This window comes from Daphnia magna, unplaced genomic scaffold (genome assembly GCF_020631705.1).
Source record: "Daphnia magna isolate NIES unplaced genomic scaffold, ASM2063170v1.1 Dm_contigs231, whole genome shotgun sequence".
Classification (NCBI taxonomy): Eukaryota; Metazoa; Arthropoda; class Branchiopoda; order Diplostraca; family Daphniidae; genus Daphnia; species Daphnia magna.
Genome location: NW_025533192.1, coordinates 44,878 through 63,223, shown reverse-complemented (window position 1 = coordinate 63,223; position 18,346 = coordinate 44,878). Strand labels below are relative to the sequence as shown.

The following is an 18,346-nucleotide window of genomic DNA, read 5'->3' as shown; positions in this document are numbered from 1 at the left end:
ATGACAACTTCTCCTACCCGGATCTTGCGGCCGGGTCCCCCTTTTCAGTGGAACTTGTCGATTTGGAGAAAGTAGTCCGTCACAAATCGTTCGCAGATATCCCTGACATACTCCCTACGTTGACGATCCATTTCCAGCAGTTTCAAATTGGTTGCGTCGGGAGCCATGAGGTTTTTGGCTGGCTCCGGCGGAGTGCAGTTCGAACGCCTATTATTGAGAAACTGGTTCGGGGTGATGGGAAGCGGGTCGTCGCTCCCTTCTGCCACGTAGGTGAGTGGCCGTGCATTCACCACGCTCTCGGTCTCAATAAGACTAACCTCTAGCTCGTCGTATTCCAGACATGCACGACCATTGGAGCGCCTCAACAAATCCTTCATCGTCCGCACCATGCGCTCCCAGAACCCTCCCCACCATGGGGCTAGGCTGGCCGAGAAAATCCATTCGGTTTTCCGCATTGCCAGAAGGTCGTGGATCGCTGGGTCGGATCTTAAGACTTTCAAGTGTTTCGAGACGCATCTGAATGTTTGGGCATTGTCCGAATACATGATGGAGACGCTACCTCTCCTGGCGGAAAATCTTCGAAATGCGAGGAGGAAGTCGCGCGCGGACATCGTTTTTGTTAGCTCCAGATGGACGGCCCTCGTTACAGCACAGGTAAATAGGCAGGCATAGCTCTTTGGCTGTTTAATTGTGCCTTTCTTTTTGGCTGAGGATTCGTCCAATTGGAGGTTTTCTTCGTTTTCCTCTGTTGGTTCTGTGGTTGGAGGTTCTTCAATGGGCTCCGTCGCTGGAGGCTCTACCGTAGGCTCCAAAGCCGAACCATCCGTTTGCGAGGGATCCGTGGAGGATGTAGGATCCGTTTGCTTGCGTTTCTTACGCAATGTTGGGTGTTTGTAATACAGCGGCCCTGCGAAATCAACACCCGTGATTTCGAAGGCTTTCGCTTGTTTCAGTCGATTAATCGGTAGAGGTGCAGCTATTTCTCTGAATGGCGGTGAAGATAGCCGTTGGCACTTGACGCAGGCGTGCCAGACTGATTTGGTCTGTTGGCGTCCTTTGATGATCCAAAAACGTTCTCTTAGATCCGATAGAGTGGTTTTAACTCCAGCGTGTTTTAGCGAGACGTGTCGATCTTGGATGATTAGTTTGACGACTGGATGTTGAGCGGGAAGCAAGATGGCGGGTTGAATCTCCCTGTCTCTTAGCGCTAGCTCTACTCTTCCTGTTATTCTAATCAACTTGTCTCTTGCGTCCCACACGGGTCGGAGTGCGGCAATTTTCTCTTTATGGTGCGGTTGCCGCCCTTCTTGTAGATCCTGAAACGTCTTGGGAAAAGCTTCTTTTTGGAGCTGCCTATAAATAAGTAGCTCCGCTTTCGTCAGTTCCTCTACTTTTAAATGTTCTACCATTATCTGTTTTCCGTCTCCTGTCTTGATTGGAGTCTTCACTTGTGTGGCGTTTGTGGGGCGGTTTTTGGAGGCGAATCTCAGTATCCAAGCAGTTCTTCTGAGTAGTCGATTCCAAGACGGAATTCGATCCAGGTGCCATTCCACTGGAGTGGCTGGCTCCACGGAAGCTACCGACATGGTGACGGTTTTTGATTTTGCTTCCGCTTCGATTCTTTCATGGATACTGGGTTCTTCTACCTCGGGCGTTGAATCCGGCCATTTGGTTTCGTCTTCTTTCAGCCATGATGGTCCGTTCCACCATAGCTCGGAGTGTACCAGCGTTACGGCTGGCGCTCCCCGCGAGGCGAGATCCGCAGGATTTTGGACGCCTGGACAGTGCCGCCACCAATTTGGGCCAGAAAGTTTCTTAATAGCATCGACTTGGTTCCTGACGAATGGTTTCCACCTGTTGGTGTCTCCTCGGATCCAGCCAAGTGCCACTAGAGAGTCAGCCCAGAATATAGTTCGCCACGATTCGATGTGGAGAAAGTTCTTGAGTTTTTCTCCCAATCGTGCCGCCAAAAGTGAGCTTAATAGCTCCAATCTTGGTAAGGTGACCTTTTTCTTTGGAAGAGGCGCCACTTTTGTCTTGCTAGCAAGAAAATGGATGACTGTGTCGCCGTTTTTGGTTTGTAGCCTTGCGTAGGCAACGGCTCCATAAGCGACCTCGGATGCGTCGCCGAAGACATGAATTTCTGTATTTTGTATGACCCTTTTCGAGTAGCCTATCCAACGTGGGATTTTTAAGTTGGCAAACTCGTTCAACCCAGTCATGGCTGCTATCCATGTCTTCCGTATTTCAGGAGGCGCTTCCGCATCCCAGTCAATTTCGGCTTCCCAAAGTTTCTGGTAGATTATTTTCAGCAGGAGCGTTGTGGGTGCTAGAAACCCAATGGGATCGAATACTCTTGCCGATATTCTTAAAATATTTCTTTTGGTCACTAGTTCTCCCAATTCTGTCGCAGCTTCGATGATAGGTGCGGGATCGAATTGGAAGGTGTCGGATTCGGTATCCCATCGAATCCCTAGGACCTTAGGCTGACCTTCTTCAAGTTTCTGAGTAAAAATTTTTACTATGGGGTTGATGAGCCCCTTTTCACTGAGAAATTTGCGAACTGTTTTGTCGTTGGTGACCCAACTTTGCATGTTGAGTTTTGCCTCCTGGAAGATGGATTTTGTCTCCTGTATCCTGGTTTTGGCTGTGGAGATGTTGTCGGCGCCTCCAAGGTAGTCGTCAACATAAATTTGCTCCTTGAGCTGTCTTACTGTGGTGGAGTAGATTGATTCCATGCCGTCTAGGTGCTTGTTTAGGGTAGCTCGCAGCAAAAATGGGCTGGAGCTGAGCCCAAATGGGACTCGTTTCCACTTGTATGCCACTAGAAGCGGATTTGGCGTTTCTGGCTCCATGATCCACAGGAATCTGACAGCTTCGGCGTCTTCAGGATGCAGGGCGATGTTTAAGAAAGCTTTTTCGATGTCTGCTATCCATGCGATTTTGTTCAAACGGAATCGCATTAAGACGGCTAGCAGATCGGGGTTTAGGTTCGGGCCGGTTTCCAAGACATCGTTGAGGCTTGGGCCATACTTTGATTTTGCCGCCCCGTCGAATACCGGTCGAATCTTCGTGGATTTTTTGTCCTGTCGGATGACAGGATGGTGTGGCAGATAAGTGTGGAGTCCTTCGTAATTCTGGTCTGCCTCCTCTACGAAGTTTTGGACGCGAAGCTGGTCTATTTCCTTATGGTAGGCTGATAGAAGCTCTGGTGTTCTTTTGAGTCTTTTCAATAGACTCTCCAGTCTTCCTTTTGCCATCAGGAAATTCTTTTCTAGCCTCCATTTGTCCGTTTTCCACGGGATTGGGGTGCAGTATCACCCATCTTTTTGACGGGTGATTTTGTCGCCAAAGGAGCTGAGAGCATCGTCTGGCTCCACTGCATCACAATCGTCTAAAATGGCAAAGTGTTCCAGCTTCCAGAACAGAGATAAGTCAAAGTCCGTTTGCCGCTTCAATTCTTCTTTTACGATTTTCCGTTTTTCCTTTTTGTTTTTGGAGGTATGGTTGAGCTCCTGGCTGGAAATTTCTTCCATAGGCCTCGGCTGGGCGGGCGAAAATTCTTTGGCCTCCTTGCCGGCTCCCATTACGTCCATATCTTCGGAGGGATTCGTAAAATAAAATTCTGAATCGAGACATCTGGCTGCGTACGATGATACTGTCTGATGATTGGAAAAGCTACTGCATTGTAGCATTTGCTGGATTATTGCCTTTTCTTTTTTCGATCTTTTTTCCTTCGAAGGTCCAGCTACCATGCGACCTAGTTTTGTGTTGTATGCTCTAAGGCCGCACGGACTTTGGATAGCCGGTTCGTTAGGAATGAACTCAAACATTTGGTCGACTCCGATTAAAATTCCGACTTCTTTTTCTTGGCTGTTGGTTTCAAACCTGTCGTCAGCCATCTTTTCGTCTTCCAACCACAGGTGTCTTGCGAATGCCGTGTGGGAGTAGGGTCCAGTGTCTCCGATGTAGTCCGCTTCCAGGGCCGATGTAGTCCGTTTCCAGGGCTGTTATTTTGACGAGAGGGGCTCCTTTCCAGGTGCCCCGAACTGTCAATTCCACTGTGGTGATTTGCTCTACTGGATTGGGTTTCCTTTGTTTGAAGACTCTCGTCCCGATATTTTCCACGGCCACTATCTTTAAATTCAGCGATTTTGAAATAGATCTGGTGACCCAGGATCTATGGCTGCCATCATCAATAAATAATATTGCCCTGGTTTCTTTACCATTGGGGCCTATTACCATCACCGTTGCCGTTTTCACCACGAGATCGCCGTAGGTGTTTGCACTGGAGACAGATGCCATGACGTTCGTTGGGGCATTGTTTCCGGTGTGTGCAAATCTTGTCACCTTTTTGTCACAGAGGGCGGTGTGGTGTGTCGCCTGGCAGTGTTTGCATAAGTAGTTGGTGGGGCAGTTTGAAGTTTCGTGATTAGGGCTGAAACATCTGACGCACCTTTTCTGCCTGGCGATTATGGCCTTTTTGTCCTTGAGTGGCATGTGCCGCACAATAATTGGGAGAAGAGACTCCAGGGGCGAGGTTGTTGTCTTTTGGGTATCTGGATTGGCTGCAGCGGTTGCTTCCACGTGGTGGTTGTAGGCTGCAACTTGGCGCCGACCTTCCGGGGTGTTGTGGAATCTTCTCGGAAGTGTGGGCCCTGTCCACGGCCTTTCCAGACCCGCCTTACGCCTCTGCGCCCTTTTTATCTTCTCTGAGTCCCTAATTTTTTAGGCTTGTTTGGAGACCCGAGGTGCTCCGCTATGGCGGAGAACAAACGAGAAGAAGGGAAATTAATGGAGGAACCTCCAACAAAACAAAGAAGAGAAAAAAAAATTTTTTTTGAAAAGGAAGAGTAAAGAAATTCAATCCAATATGGCCGCCACCGACCACGTGAGTGAGAGGCAAAAAAACTCAAACTCTTTGGCTCGAAATAGAGAAGACAAAGGAAATAGCAAACGAGAAAAGGAAAGAAAAATAAAAATGTTTTAGCAAACACAAAAAAAAAAATTTACAGGGAGGTAACCTTCGTGGAGGTTTCTCCAAAGATTCCTAGCTTGAGCTAGGTTGAGCCCACCGTAATGGCCGCCACTGACCACGCGGTGGAAAAAAAAGAGAAAAGAAATTTTTTTTTTTTTTTTACAAGACAATTATTTACCCGTCTACTGTCGCAGTTACTACGACGCAAGTAGCAAAAAATGAAAAAGGGAAAAATTTGCCCTGCGGCTAACACGTGGTGTTCACCGAATAAGAAAAGAAAGAAAAATTTTAGGGGTGAGTTACGTCTCCCCACAGTCCACTGACAGCGAAATTTCTTAGTAAATTTAAATTACTTAACTAGTTCGAAGGACCATGTAAGATTTTAGTCTCCGGTTCGAAGGACCATGTAGGATATTGTTCAGCCCGTGACTGAACTTACCTTAGTAAAGAGAAAAATGTGACGATGAAATAAAGAACACACGGGAGCACTGGCTGCTGTCTTGACGGTGTGAGGTATATTTTGTAACTGACTGCCCCTTGCCCTGTACATTTTCCGGCCGGTAGGCCGAGGGGCGGGGCTACACAAATTAAATTGTAACATGGTGGCCTCCTAGCGAGGGCCACCCAAATCATATTCAATAAAACGTAATGGAAGTCGCGTCCGTCTTCCAGTTCGTGTTGTCGGATGTTGGGAACGAGATATATTCCCAACAATTACCTTGACTGTTCGAATTTGTGAGATTCTTGACCGTTTCATTTAACTGGCTTATAGTCTAGATGTTAATTTCTTCAAAACAACAAGGTCGATTAAACCCAATCCTTTCGATTGTATAGATAATGCCATCTTTTATGGTAGATTGTGGACTGATTGAGGGAGGGAGTATCAACGGGACGGATGCTGGATTGAACGCGTGCGGAGAATAGAAGAGCAAGGTAGAAGCGTATAGACTCCTGAGTTCCTTGATCTAAATTAGCCGACCTCTGACAATCGTCAGCAAAGAAATCAGTGCAACGCCCATCACTTGTGCTACACGAAAAGGGAAGAAATAAAATTGCAAATGTTTTATTGTGTGTGCATTAGAATGCTTTACACTTCACGTTTCCAATCTTTAATTAAAAAATGTAGGCTATTTCTAAGCCATTAAAAATTTGCCAATTTTGCAAACGTCACGCCGAAACATTTATTGTCGCGAATGATTGCGCGACACTGGATTTAGAATTGCAGTTGAGAACTTTGTATTGACGTCCTTCTTGGACGCGAAAAAACGTGGCACTGATTCAGCATCAGTGTTGACTTGGTTCAGTCGAAAAAACAAAAAGGGGAGGTAGGGTTCACAAACTGAAAAACGAGGGGGGAACAATTCGAGACGGAAGTCGAGATTAGTGAAGAGAAGTGATTGCTCGGTAGAAAACATATTGCCCAAGTCTTTAGAGAGTTGGACAAGTTTGGACAAGAAAGGCAAAGTCTGGAAGATTCCAGACATACACCCGGCAACGAAGATTCTCGCCGGAGGGAAAAAAGGGGGAAAGAACACAAAATCTAAAGAACATAAATATTTTGTTGTTTTGCGGTAATTTGGCAGTGATCATTCTTCAAACTCGTCGATGGATTCTAGCTGGGCAATGGAAAAAATACGACGATCTGCCCTTTTTGCTGCTGCTCGCCGAGCTGGTCTCCCTACTGCCGGTGCTGGTCTTTCGTCGCCTGTTGTTGAGTTAGATGAGATTATGGACTCCTTAGCTAAGCTTGATGGGACAACAGGTTCTTCTTCTTCCGATAGTTCTAGGGGGTACAGCTTGTTGATTGGCCTGTTGGTTTTGCCGTTGGCTGTCCTGATATCTGCTGCGCGTACTTTTCCATCTGCACCCCTGATGAGATTTTCAACGACTGCTAATTTCCAGCTGGATCTTTTGCACTCGTTGTGGATTTGAACAATATCTCCAACTTTGATGATTTCTTTAATCGGTCCGCGGGTTCTTTGATGATGTTCGCGGAGTGACGGTAGATAGACGTTGTTCCACATCCGGACGAAGGATTTTTTTACGTTCTGAATCCTGAAGTAGGATTTGGACAAGAAGGAAGCCCGTTCTCCGTAACTGGGGTCATCCAATTCTTCCTCCATAGCGATGTCTTGTGGAAAGATAGTGAGCCGTTCACCATAAAGAAGATGCGAGGGTGTAAGGGGAGTCAATCCATTGATTTCCGACGGAATGTTTGTCAGCTTTCGGTCGTTGAGCACCACTTCAATTTCTCAAACTACCGTCTGAAGTTCTTCTAGTGTTAGCTTGTTTAGGCCCACCATTTTAGTCAGTACATTTTTTGGCATTGCAACCAACCTTTCCCAAAAGCCTCCGTACCACGGGGCTCTCTTTGGAATAAATTTCCACTGAATGTTGCGGTCGCTCAGAAATCTTGTTACTTGATGGTCGTTAAAGAGTTTGGTTAGGTAGCCACTTGCAGTGATGAAAGTTGACGCGTTATCTGAAATGATAAGGCGCGGAAGTCGATGGTGGCCAGTATAGCGACGAAAGGCTTTTAGAAATGATTCGGTCGACATGTCTTGTACTACTTCAAGATGTAGAGCTCTCGAAAAACCACATGTCATCAAAAGGATGTATGCTTGAGCTACCTCCTTTGTTCCTTTGATTCGGATGTTGATAACTCCTGTGTAATCCAGTCCCATGGTTGAGAAAGGATATGAATCTTGAACTCGGGCGGTAGGTAATGGAGCGGGATCAGGTAAACTATAGGCTGGTCCGGATACACGTCGACATTTCACACAATTGTGAACGACTGCTGCTACTTGTTGTCGGTAGGCTGGGATCCAATAGCGTTGTTGTAGGTGAGTAATAGTTTGGTCGATTCTAAGATGAAAGATCCTTTCGTGGACTGATGTGATGATCAACTTGGCTAGTTGGGAGTTTTTGGGGATAAGTAGTGGATGTTTGGCTGCTTCAGTCATGTTGGCGTTGGCGTAACGTCCTCCGCATCGTATCACTCCTTGTGGATCGAGAAAGAGGTCCAGTTGAGACACAAGAGCTGGGCGCCAACATCTTTTCTTCGATTGTAAGTAGCGTAACTCTTCAGGTAGGTGCATACGTTGAAATACGCGAAACCATATCTTTTCCGCGTCTGCTAGTTCTAGTGAAGTAAGAGGTTCGCGATTCCATGACAGTCTCGAATGATCTTTTAGTTTGAGGTTTTTATACAAACGTTGAATTAACGCCGTCACTCGCAAGAGGATAGACCATTTATACTTGGACGGGTCAATCACTGATAGAATGTCATTTTGTCGTGTTACAGGCTTAGCTTGCGCCATGTGTAGAGTTTGACAAGACTTAAAGTAGGTAACCGACCATACTGGCCAATTTTTCCGATCCGTTAACCAAATTGGTCCCTTTTTCCAAATGTCTGAGGCTTTGAACTCTTTTAATGAAGCACCACGGGAGAGTATGTCAGCTGGATTCTGATCAGTAGTCACGTACTTCCAGGTGGCTGCTTTCAATCGTGTTGACTCTCGTATTTTCTTGACCCGGTTTGTAATGAAAGAACGTGGATGGTTTTCCGGCTTTGATATCCAAAAAAGAACGATCTGACTGTCACTCCAAAAGAAAACTTGAATACGAATGCCGAGGGGCTCCAGGGCGGCGACGATAGTTTCAGCGACTAAGGTTCCAATGTACGCTGCCATGAGTTCCGCTTCTGGAATGGATAGTTCTCTCTCACCTTCTATACTCTCTTCTTTCTTCGGGTTGATTTTAGACTTCGCCATGACGAACGAAACTTGGTTATTTTGCACTAGATAGGCCACAGCTCCATACGCACGCCTACTAGCGTCACCAAATATGTGCAGCTCACAACGGTCAAGATGAAAGGGAAAGAATGGTCGAGAGACGGACATAATGCGTTGATCCACAGCACTTGAGATATCAGCTGCAATCATTCGCCATCGATCGAGTTGTTGATCCGAAAGTTTTTGCTCAAGTGGAACCTTTTCGCGATTTAAATCTTGAAGTAGAATCTTGCCTTTAACACTTAAGGGGCTGTAGAACCCGAGTGGGTCATAAAGAGAATGTGTTCCGCGAAGAATATCTTTGTGTGTGGCCGAGACTGAACAAAATGACAACATATTGACTGGTTGGATGCTTAACCTGTCGTTAGAACGATCCCAAATGAAGCCTAGAGTTTTTGAAATAGAGCTTTGATCCAGACGCCCATCTTTCTTGATTTTTTCTTCTACGACTGGATCGCTAAATCCCCATGCTTGTAATGGCAGACCAGCTCGTTTCATGATCGTGTTTGCAGAGCTATAGTATTCTATCGCCTCTTCTTGTGTCTTGCAGCCGGATACTATATTGTCAACGAAAATGTTGTTTTGCATATTTCTGGCGACTGCTGATGACTCTTGTTTTAGATGATGAATCACGGTGGAGTTGAGAATAAAGGGTGACGACTTGGCTCCGAAAGGTATTACTTTGAAACGGTAGGCGATGAGTTCAGACTCTGGGTCACTGGGGTCCTTAAGCCAAAACCACCGTAGAAAATCTCTGTCATTTTCATCCAAGCCTATGTGGTGAAACGCCTTTTCCACATCAGCCACTAATCCGATTTGATGTGAGCGAAAACGAAGCATGATACCGACTTGATCATTTTGTAGAATAGCTCCCGTTTGAACACAGTCATTAAAACTAACTCCGTTTCGAGCTCGACACGAACAATTGTATACAATTCTAATCGGCGTAGTAACGGAATTTTTCTTGACATAGTGAAAAGGAATGTAGTGGCATGGCTTAGTCGTTTCGGACTCTGGAACCTTTTCAATGAATTGGTTTTCTAACTGGTCTTCAATAAGTTTGCCAAAAAACTGAAATAGAGCTGGGTCTTTTGTTAGACGCCTAACAATTGCCCGTGTCATGTTCTGGACCATCTTGAAGTTTGGAGGGAGATCTGGATGTTCCTTTTTCCAGGGAAATTTTGCGACGTATTTTCCGTCTTGATACTTGATGTTTTCTCTTGCGTACTCCGCCGCTTCTTCACTATTTTCCTTTTGCGGATGAATTCCAAGAGATTCTAGACTCCAGAAACAGGAGACGTCGAGTTCTTCTATGGCAGTTACGTGAAGAGAAATCACTGGGTTCGGACTTTCGTGGGCCGTTCCTGGTAATGGTCCGGAAACAAGATATCCGATTCTTGACCGTACAGCAATTGGTCCGTCACCCCGAATGGGCTTCTCGTCTTCGACAATGGACCAATAAAAATCTGCACCAATCAGTAATTCGATGTTGAAAATGTCATTCTTGATAGTTGGATGAGCGAGATCCAGTTTTTTTAGATGTGGAAGAGAGTTGATTCGTTCACTGTGTTTGTCTTCTAAGGGTTTTGCCACTTGGTCAACGACGATAGCTTTGATATAGATGGGCTTGTCTTTTTTGTCCATCAATGTAAATTCAACTACTTCATAGACACTTGGTTTATTTGAAAGTCCAGTAGAGCCAGACAGCAACAGAAATTCCTGACTGGAGCTCTTGATTTTTACTCTTCTCGCTAATTTTCGTGTCATCAGTGACCTTTGAGATCCTTCGTCGACTATGATGTTTGTTTTGCTATTTCCTTTGGGGGTTAACACTGACGTGATGGCTGTTTTTAAAACGCTGTACTCAGTGGGTACCACCAACGTACTGGCTGATAGAACTGATGTTGGTTCTTGAGTTTGCTTGGCGCTTGACGAAATGGTGAAATTTGAGATAACCAGTAAGGATTTTGCTCCATGAAGACTTGAGTGATGTTTAGCTTTGCACACACGACAAAATTTCTTTGATCGACAATCGTTGACTTGATGATTGGTGTTCAGGCAATTGAGACACATCCTCTTCTTCAATACAGTTTGCATTCGATCATCCGCTGTTGTATATTTAGTACATTAAAAATGGAAGTGTTCGCCATTACAATAGTTGCAGTTTACTTTCGAATGTGATGCATTGTTTAAAAGTGACGTAGATTGTTGATACGAAGGTCTAGACTGATGCGGCGATGAAGAAGTGATTTGTCCAGCTTCAAGAACACGGATCTCTCCACGTAACGATTTCCGTAGTTCGTCCAGCGTCCATTGATCCTGATCATGTTGACGGGTAATGTTTTTTCTCAGATCACTTGGAAGTTTATCAAGCAGAATGCATACCAATAAGTCCCCGTAGGTATCTGGAGGCTTACCAAGTGATTCCAGGCCTCTGACATAGGATTCCAAAAGGTCATAAAAGGAGCGCAAACTTTTCAAATTGCCCTCCGGTTTTTGAAGGGTATATAAGGCTCTCATGTAAGCCGCGATTACTTTTGGCTTTCTGCCATAACGTTCTTTGAGAAGATCGGTCAACACGGCATAATTTGCGTGGAATGGTGTTAATCCAGCCACGGTAGTTAACACGTTGTTGTCGAGTTGACCCAGCAAATAATTGAATTTGTTGATATCCGCAAGTGTTACGTCGCTGTCAATTTCAGCACAAAAGGCTTGCCAAAATGATTGCCATTGCAGAATATCACCGTTGAAACGTGGAAGTTGGATTTTAGGTCTCGTTGCTGATCTTGATGAGACTACCGGAGCTTGATTGACGCCGACTTCTGGTGGATTGTCTGGTCTTGTTCCATTATTTTCTTCAGCCCATTGTTTCTCCAGTTGAGCAATTGTATAAGTTACTTCTTCACGCTCTGTGCGAATTAAATGGTTAACTTGCTCTACCGCGTCCATTTCATTCTCCAGCTCAGCATCGTCCGTGAAAGTGTCATAAATCTGCTGATCAAGATCTTCTAATTTCATAACGCACTGATTCAGATCGGCTAGCCTTTGTTTGAGGTCATGGATTTTACGAGGAAGGACAATTGCCTCGTCATCGATGATTTGCTTAAGTCTGTTTACATGGCGAGTGGCTACGCCGCGAACGCCACGGCGTGACTTGCTAAGCAGTGCCCGATCACCCATGATTGTGTAAGATTACCCTACGTTGTGTTTGTTGAGATTGAAGTTACCGGAATAAAGAAGCTTAAGGTGTTCTTGTATCCTGGTCACGGCACCAAAGATGTCGCGAATGATTGCGCGACACCGGATTTAGAATTGCAGTTGAGAACTTTGTATTGACGTCCTTCTTGGACGCGAAAAAACGTGGCACTGATTCAGCATCAGTGTTGACTTGGTTCAATCGAAAAAATAAAAAGGGGAGGTAGGGTTCACAAACTGAAAAACGAGGGGGGAACAATTCGAGACGGAAGTCGAGATTGCATGCAAAACATTTTCACTCTACCCTAAGGGTGTAGACCATTTATTTACTAGCCCCACTTCACAGAAAATTAACCTGCGGCCTATTGCCGCCCTACAGCCTCAGATCTTTTTTGGCTCCGTCACAGAGCAGTCGTTTTGAAGTCATGTCTCGAAGAATCTTACATAGTTCTCGACAAGGGGCTTACGCCCAGTCAGTGGACTCACGTACTATAGGGTACTTAGACGAGATGGACCAATTTCTAAACGTGGTAGAAAGTGAAGAGGAGCAGGTGGATGACGGGGGACTAGAGGATGGTCAGTGGTCCGACGGTGAAGCCGAGCAAAACCTGAGGGACAAAGCACTCCGATCCTTGGGTCGTGACATCTCTCCATCATCACAGTGCAGCACTTACAACAGGTATAATTACCTGAGAAGGTCGCAACAGTCAGTAGAGCCGAAAGAAATTAGACCAGAACGAGAGCGATCAAGATCCCCCGTACGCCGCTCTCGTCGGCTTTTAGGCCTAGCAGCGGTTGGGATTCAAGCAAGACCCACCTTTACGCGTCCCAGGTTGTTAAAAGAGCCATCATCGGTGCCTACTAGTGCAATAGAGACGCCTTAATTTCCAGCAGAAGCGCTCAATACCACAGAACCACCGCCTCGTCCAATAGATCCGCCCGTCCGTCTAGATCCGAATGAGCAACCGAACAGGTTAGCTCAGTATATGCAAGTTCGGGATTCGCTGACAAGAACCACCTTGCCGTCCCAGGGAGCAGGTGCGAAAAAGCTGGCGGAAGATGCGAGAAATGTGGTCTCTGAAGAGATTTCACTGGGTTTGGCGAGTTGGATGACCAAGGGTATCTCTACCGCCGACTCAAAAGATATTCAACAGGAATTCAAGGGGTCCTTTGAAAATGAGAAATTTTCTCTTATTCCGCCAGCTATTGACGAATGGGCCGCCCGTCGATTGAAAGAAAAATCGATGCAGAAAACGGTAGAGGCGGCGGAGAAGATTTGGTTGACCATGCAGTTTAAAGTAATGGACATTGCCCCGCCTTTACTTCACATTCTCAACCATGTAGCTGCATTCCCAGGCATTTCACCGGAGAATCCTCTCTTGTTGGCAACGGAAGCGGCTCTGGCGCAATGGGCAAGGGCCTTTAACCATGTCACTCGTCGTCGCCGACAGAACGTTCTCAAATGTGCAGCTCCGCGATCTGAACATTTATTAGACGCTGAAGATTCATTTAACAATGAAGAAGGAACCAAATGGCTGTTTGGCCCAGCCTTTCTGGCAGCAATGTTAAAGGAAGCCAACCAAGAGCTCACTCTGAACCAGATCGAGGCAGCACAGGCCGGCTCATCGGGATCACAGTCCAGAGGTCGTGGTGGCGGACGAAACAACCGTGGCGGCCGAACTAGACCGGAGAAAGGTTTCCGAAGCAAAAGGGGAGAGCGTGGATCTAGGTATGTGTTGGAATCTTCGTCGTTAAACTTTTTCCTTGAACACCCCCCTCATGTGATTGGGGGCAGAGTTTCTTATTTTGCTTCAAATTGGGCTGTGCTATCGAACAACCCCTGGATTAATCAAGTAGTGGTGGAAGGCGCTTGGCTGGACTTCTGGTCTACCCCTTGTCAAAATTTTATTCCGGCGGAGGTAGCTATGTCCCTAGAAATGCAGGCGGTATGTGATAAAGAAGTCGAAGATTTGTTAGAAAAGCAAGCAATCAGTGAGGTAGTCGACAGTTCCTGGGGTTTTGTTAGTTCATTGTTTGTAATACCCAAAAAATCGGGGGTTTTAGGCCGATAGTTAACTTAAAACCTTTGAACCAATTTGTTCGATACGAACATTTCAAAATGGAAGGGTTGGAAACAGTAAAGAATCTCGTTAGGAAAGGGGATTGGTTTACTAAACTAGATCTAAAAGATGCCTACCTTACCATTCCCATTGCTAAACCCCACCAAAAATACTTACGTTTTAAGTGGAAAAACCGCCTTTTTCAATTTTCGTGCCTAGCCTTTGGTCTTTGTTCAGCCCCTCGCATTTTACAAAAATTTTAAGGGCTGTGGCGGCTTTTGTCAGGGAGCGGGGGTTGAGACTAGTTATTTACCTTGACGACATTTTACTGATGAACGAAATCAAGGACATACTTAGATCAGAGGTAGAGTGGGTAGTTCAGCTTTTAGAATCTTTAGGTTTTTTGATAAACTGGGAGAAGTCTGTTACGACACCGTCACAGACTATAGAATACCTGGGGGTAATAATAAATTCTAATACTTTTTCCTTCGCGCTTCCTCCGGCGAAGGTAAGCCGCATTCAGAAACAGTGTTCTGGAGCTCTGTCAAATCAGTTCGTCACCTTAAGAGAACTATCGTCAATTTTGGGAAGTCTAGCTTGGGCGATTATATCGGTACCTTTTGCACAGGCGCACTATAGGTCCTTGCAAAAGTTTTTCATTGAAAATTCAAAGCGGAGCAACCACAGTCTGGCCTTTAAGTGCATTCTTTCTTCCCAAGCACGCAAGGATTTGATTTGGTGGTCTTCCTGTTTAAAAGAAGTAAACGGGAAAATTTTTTCGCCACTGGAACCGGATTTAACAATTCATTCAGACGCTTCGTTGAATAGGTGGGGGGCATGTTCAAACGGAGTGGCCACAGGAGGGCCTTGGAGCTCAGAGTTAGGGTGGCATATTAATGTATTAGAACTAAAAGCAGCTGCCAATGCCTTGAAATCATTTGCAAATTATTTAAACGGTATTGTCATTCGAATTTTTTTAGACAACCACACAGCGGTTTGTTATTTAAATAAATTCGGGGGAACGAAATCAAGGCAGCTTACTACATTGGCAATAGAGATTGCGGAATGGTGCGAAGCTCGTAACATCCAAATTCAGGCTGTTTACATTCCAGGTAAATTAAATGTAGTAGCGGACCATGAATCAAGGGTGGCAAATGATTCTAGTGATTGGATGCTATCTCCGTCTCTTTTTAAGAGAATCTGTGAATTGTGGCCAATCAGAACAGATTTATTTGCAAACGCGTGGAACGCTCAAACCCCAGATTTCGTTTCATGGAAACCCCAACCCGGTGCACGAGCGGTTGATGCTTTTACATGCAACTGGAGAAATGTAGATGGTTATCTCTTTCCCCCTTTTCCCTTATTCCTCGTTGTCTGGCGAAGATAAGGAGAGAACGGTGCACAGTCACCATGGTATGCCCAGTATGGCCAAGTCAACCATGGTATCCCCTTATATTAGAGTTAGTGTGCGACACACCAAGAATCTTACCACCCGGCCACCAATTGCTGACCTCTCCATCCGGAAATCCGCATCCGCTCGCGGGGGCCAACCTTATGCTAGCCGCCTGGAGACTATCAGGATCGGACTCGAAAGTAAAGGATTTTCAGGGAACACTGTCAAAGTACTGTTGGCAGGGAGTCGTACATCCACGCTATCTACCTACGAGTCAGCGTGGCGCAACTGGAATAATTGGTGTGCTGGGGAGCATCATGATCCCATGTCAAATGATTTGACAGTCATGTTGGACTTCCTTACGACCTTGCATATGGAGGGTAAGTCATATAGTACAGTTAACATACATCGTTCTATGTTATCAATGACACTGAACCCGATAGATAGCGTGGCCATTGGGCAGCATCCGCTAGTAATACGTTTTATGAAAGGATGTTATAATGAAAATCCCCCTAGGCCTAAATACTCGTCGATCTGGGACGTGGAAGTCGTTTTCAGCTATATGCGTCATGCGGGTAACAATTTGTCTCTAGATCTCTCATCGCTTACAAAAAAACTGGCTACATTATTGGCGGTCTCTACCCTACTGAGAGTGTCTGAAATAGCATCTTTAGACAAACATACTTTGGAATTTTCCTCTTCCGGAGCTAAGATAGCTCTCTCCAAACCAAGAAAGGCTCAAACAAGCGGTCCTTTGCGGTGGGTATCGATTGCTAAGTATGCTAATAATCTCATTTGCCCTGTGGATTGTCTACGTGCCTACGTTTACTTTACAGACATTAATAGGACAGAGGCAAATCAGCAGCATTTACTCATCAGTTTAATACAACCGTTCGGGTCAGTTTCAGGCAATACGGTAGCTAGATGGATAAAAGAGTATTTGTCAGATGCAGGAATCGACACATCAATTTTTTCAGCTCATTCAACAAGGGGCGCCGCAGCTTCAGAAGCAGCAAGATCAGGAATTTCGATAGATGCAATTCTTCGAGCGGGAGATTGGTCGAACGAAACAACCTTTGCAAAATACTACAACCGAGAAATCACGCTTTGAAATCACCCTTAGGGTAGAGTGAAAATGTTTTGCATGCAATTTATAGTTGCCAGAGGGATCGCGAAGCGATCCCGACAGGCAACTGTGATTGCATGTAAATAAATGAAACGAGACCCTAAGGGTCTCTAAAATCCCACCACAACCACCCATCAGTCTATCGTTCATATCATTAAATTATTAAAATTTATATTTTTCCTATGGTTAGGAAGTACAGAGGAGGTTTTGGAAGACGTGGAGGTGGCCAGCAGTACAACGGGCAGTGAGTTCTTCCGCACCATTGCCCACAAGCCCATGCAAGCCAGGAATTATCATTATTTTCAAGTTTCAGTCGCGCTATCATCGCGAGATCCTTTAGTTTTGTTTTGGTTCCCCCTTTTTTCCCTTGTTTGTTTGCATAAGAGGGCTTGTACAGTTTGTGCTATATCCTTGTATACCACATGCTTCAGGTTAAAAAAGATCTGAGGCTGTAGGGCGGCAATAGGCCGCAGGTTAATTTTCTGTGAAGTGGGGCTAGTAAATAAATGGTCTACACCCTTAGGGTCTCGTTTCATTTATTTACATGCAATCACAGTTGCCTGTCGGGATCGCTTCGCGATCCCTCTGGCAACTATAAATTAGTGAAGAGAAATGATTGCTCGGTAGAAAACATATTGCCCAAGTCTTTAGAGAGTTGGACAAGTTTGGACAAGAAAGGCAAAGTCTGGAAGATTCCAGACATTTATATCGTAACTATGATGTTACGCGCGCAAGTCTATTAACAAGTTACCTGTCAGAAGTTGGGCAACCTTCTGTTCTTTAAATATCAAACTGTCTCAGACTCTACGGGTCCAATGCCCTCAAAAATTCTTACGTTCACATTTTTTTGGCTGCACTCCAGATGAGCGATAACAAGTTTTCTCAAACGAACCAGAATACAGAAAGTAGAGTATTCGATTCATTTTTGTTCGAGTTCAAACAGAGAAGAAAATGAAAATGAAAAAGGTTGCGGTCAAAAGAAATGGTGAGCAAGTAATAAGAGGCATGTCAGGGTGACCAACCCATCGCTTCAAAAGTAAAATACAATGATCTAGTGTTCGACTAAGCAAATTTCTTCGTTCGCTGAAGGACAAAATAAAAACGCCTTTCTTGTTCGAACTCATTCACTATATAAGCGTAAACAAGCTGCCGTTCTGCTAGTCAAACTATAAAAAAGAAAATCCTGCGTTAAAATGCTACACATTGCATTCCAGGAAACATGTTGAAATACAGCATTTTGTATTCTTTACGCATCGCAGTTGCATGAAATTATAGGAATATGGATTGACAAAATTTGCTTCGTTCGCTTTTACGGAGAAAAAAAAAATGCCGGTTTTTTTTTAGAACTAACGCAAGATGTCGGAAATTTGCATACTGCCCGTCTTATTTAAGGAGAGAAAAAAAGAGAAGGAAAATGTCGTTGAAAAAGTCATTTACAAATTGGAAGGAAAACCCCGTCGGAAATGGCTGCAATTATACAAAGTTTAGAGTCAACTAACTTCGGGCGCCAAGATCCTAGGCGCTTCACAGAAATCACTAAAGAGAAGAAATGTTTAACTAACCAGGAAATTGAGTAAAGAACATATATTCCATCAGGAATGGTATCTTAAACGATCACAGCCATCAACGGATTTTTTTTTTTTTTTTTTTTTTTACAATGAATCGAAAGAGTTGCTGTTGTTGTATATCTCACAAAAGGTGCCATACAAGGACGACTAGCTGATTGTTTTGCCATTTTTTTCTCTTTTTTTCCCTCTAGTGAACAAAAACGTAGGTATACGCGGAGAACTGGCTGAATGA

General features: G+C 44.9%; 1 protein-coding gene and 1 long non-coding RNA gene across 2 annotated transcripts; one reads left to right on the top strand and one right to left on the bottom strand.

Annotated features, from left to right (window-relative positions):
- Positions 1-7,230: 7,230 nt before the first annotated feature.
- Positions 7,231-10,845, bottom strand: LOC116936178. Its single transcript, XM_032943358.2, has one exon. It carries the CDS (start codon positions 10,843-10,845, stop codon positions 7,231-7,233), a length of 3,615 nt encoding a protein of 1,204 aa, XP_032799249.2.
- A 5,167-nt stretch (positions 10,846-16,012) lies between these two features.
- LOC123467784 lies at positions 16,013-16,959 on the top strand. Its single transcript, XR_006641903.1, has 2 exons — positions 16,013-16,544; positions 16,737-16,959. It is a non-coding gene; the product is annotated as an uncharacterized LOC123467784 (long non-coding RNA).
- The last annotated feature ends 1,387 nt before the right edge of the window (positions 16,960-18,346 follow it).

Bases quoted from the DNA above. Each gene is read 5' to 3' on its own strand.
- LOC116936178 (XM_032943358.2), bottom strand. From the start codon at position 10,845: ATGTGTCTCAATTGCCTGAACACCAATCATCAAGTCAACGATTGTCGA.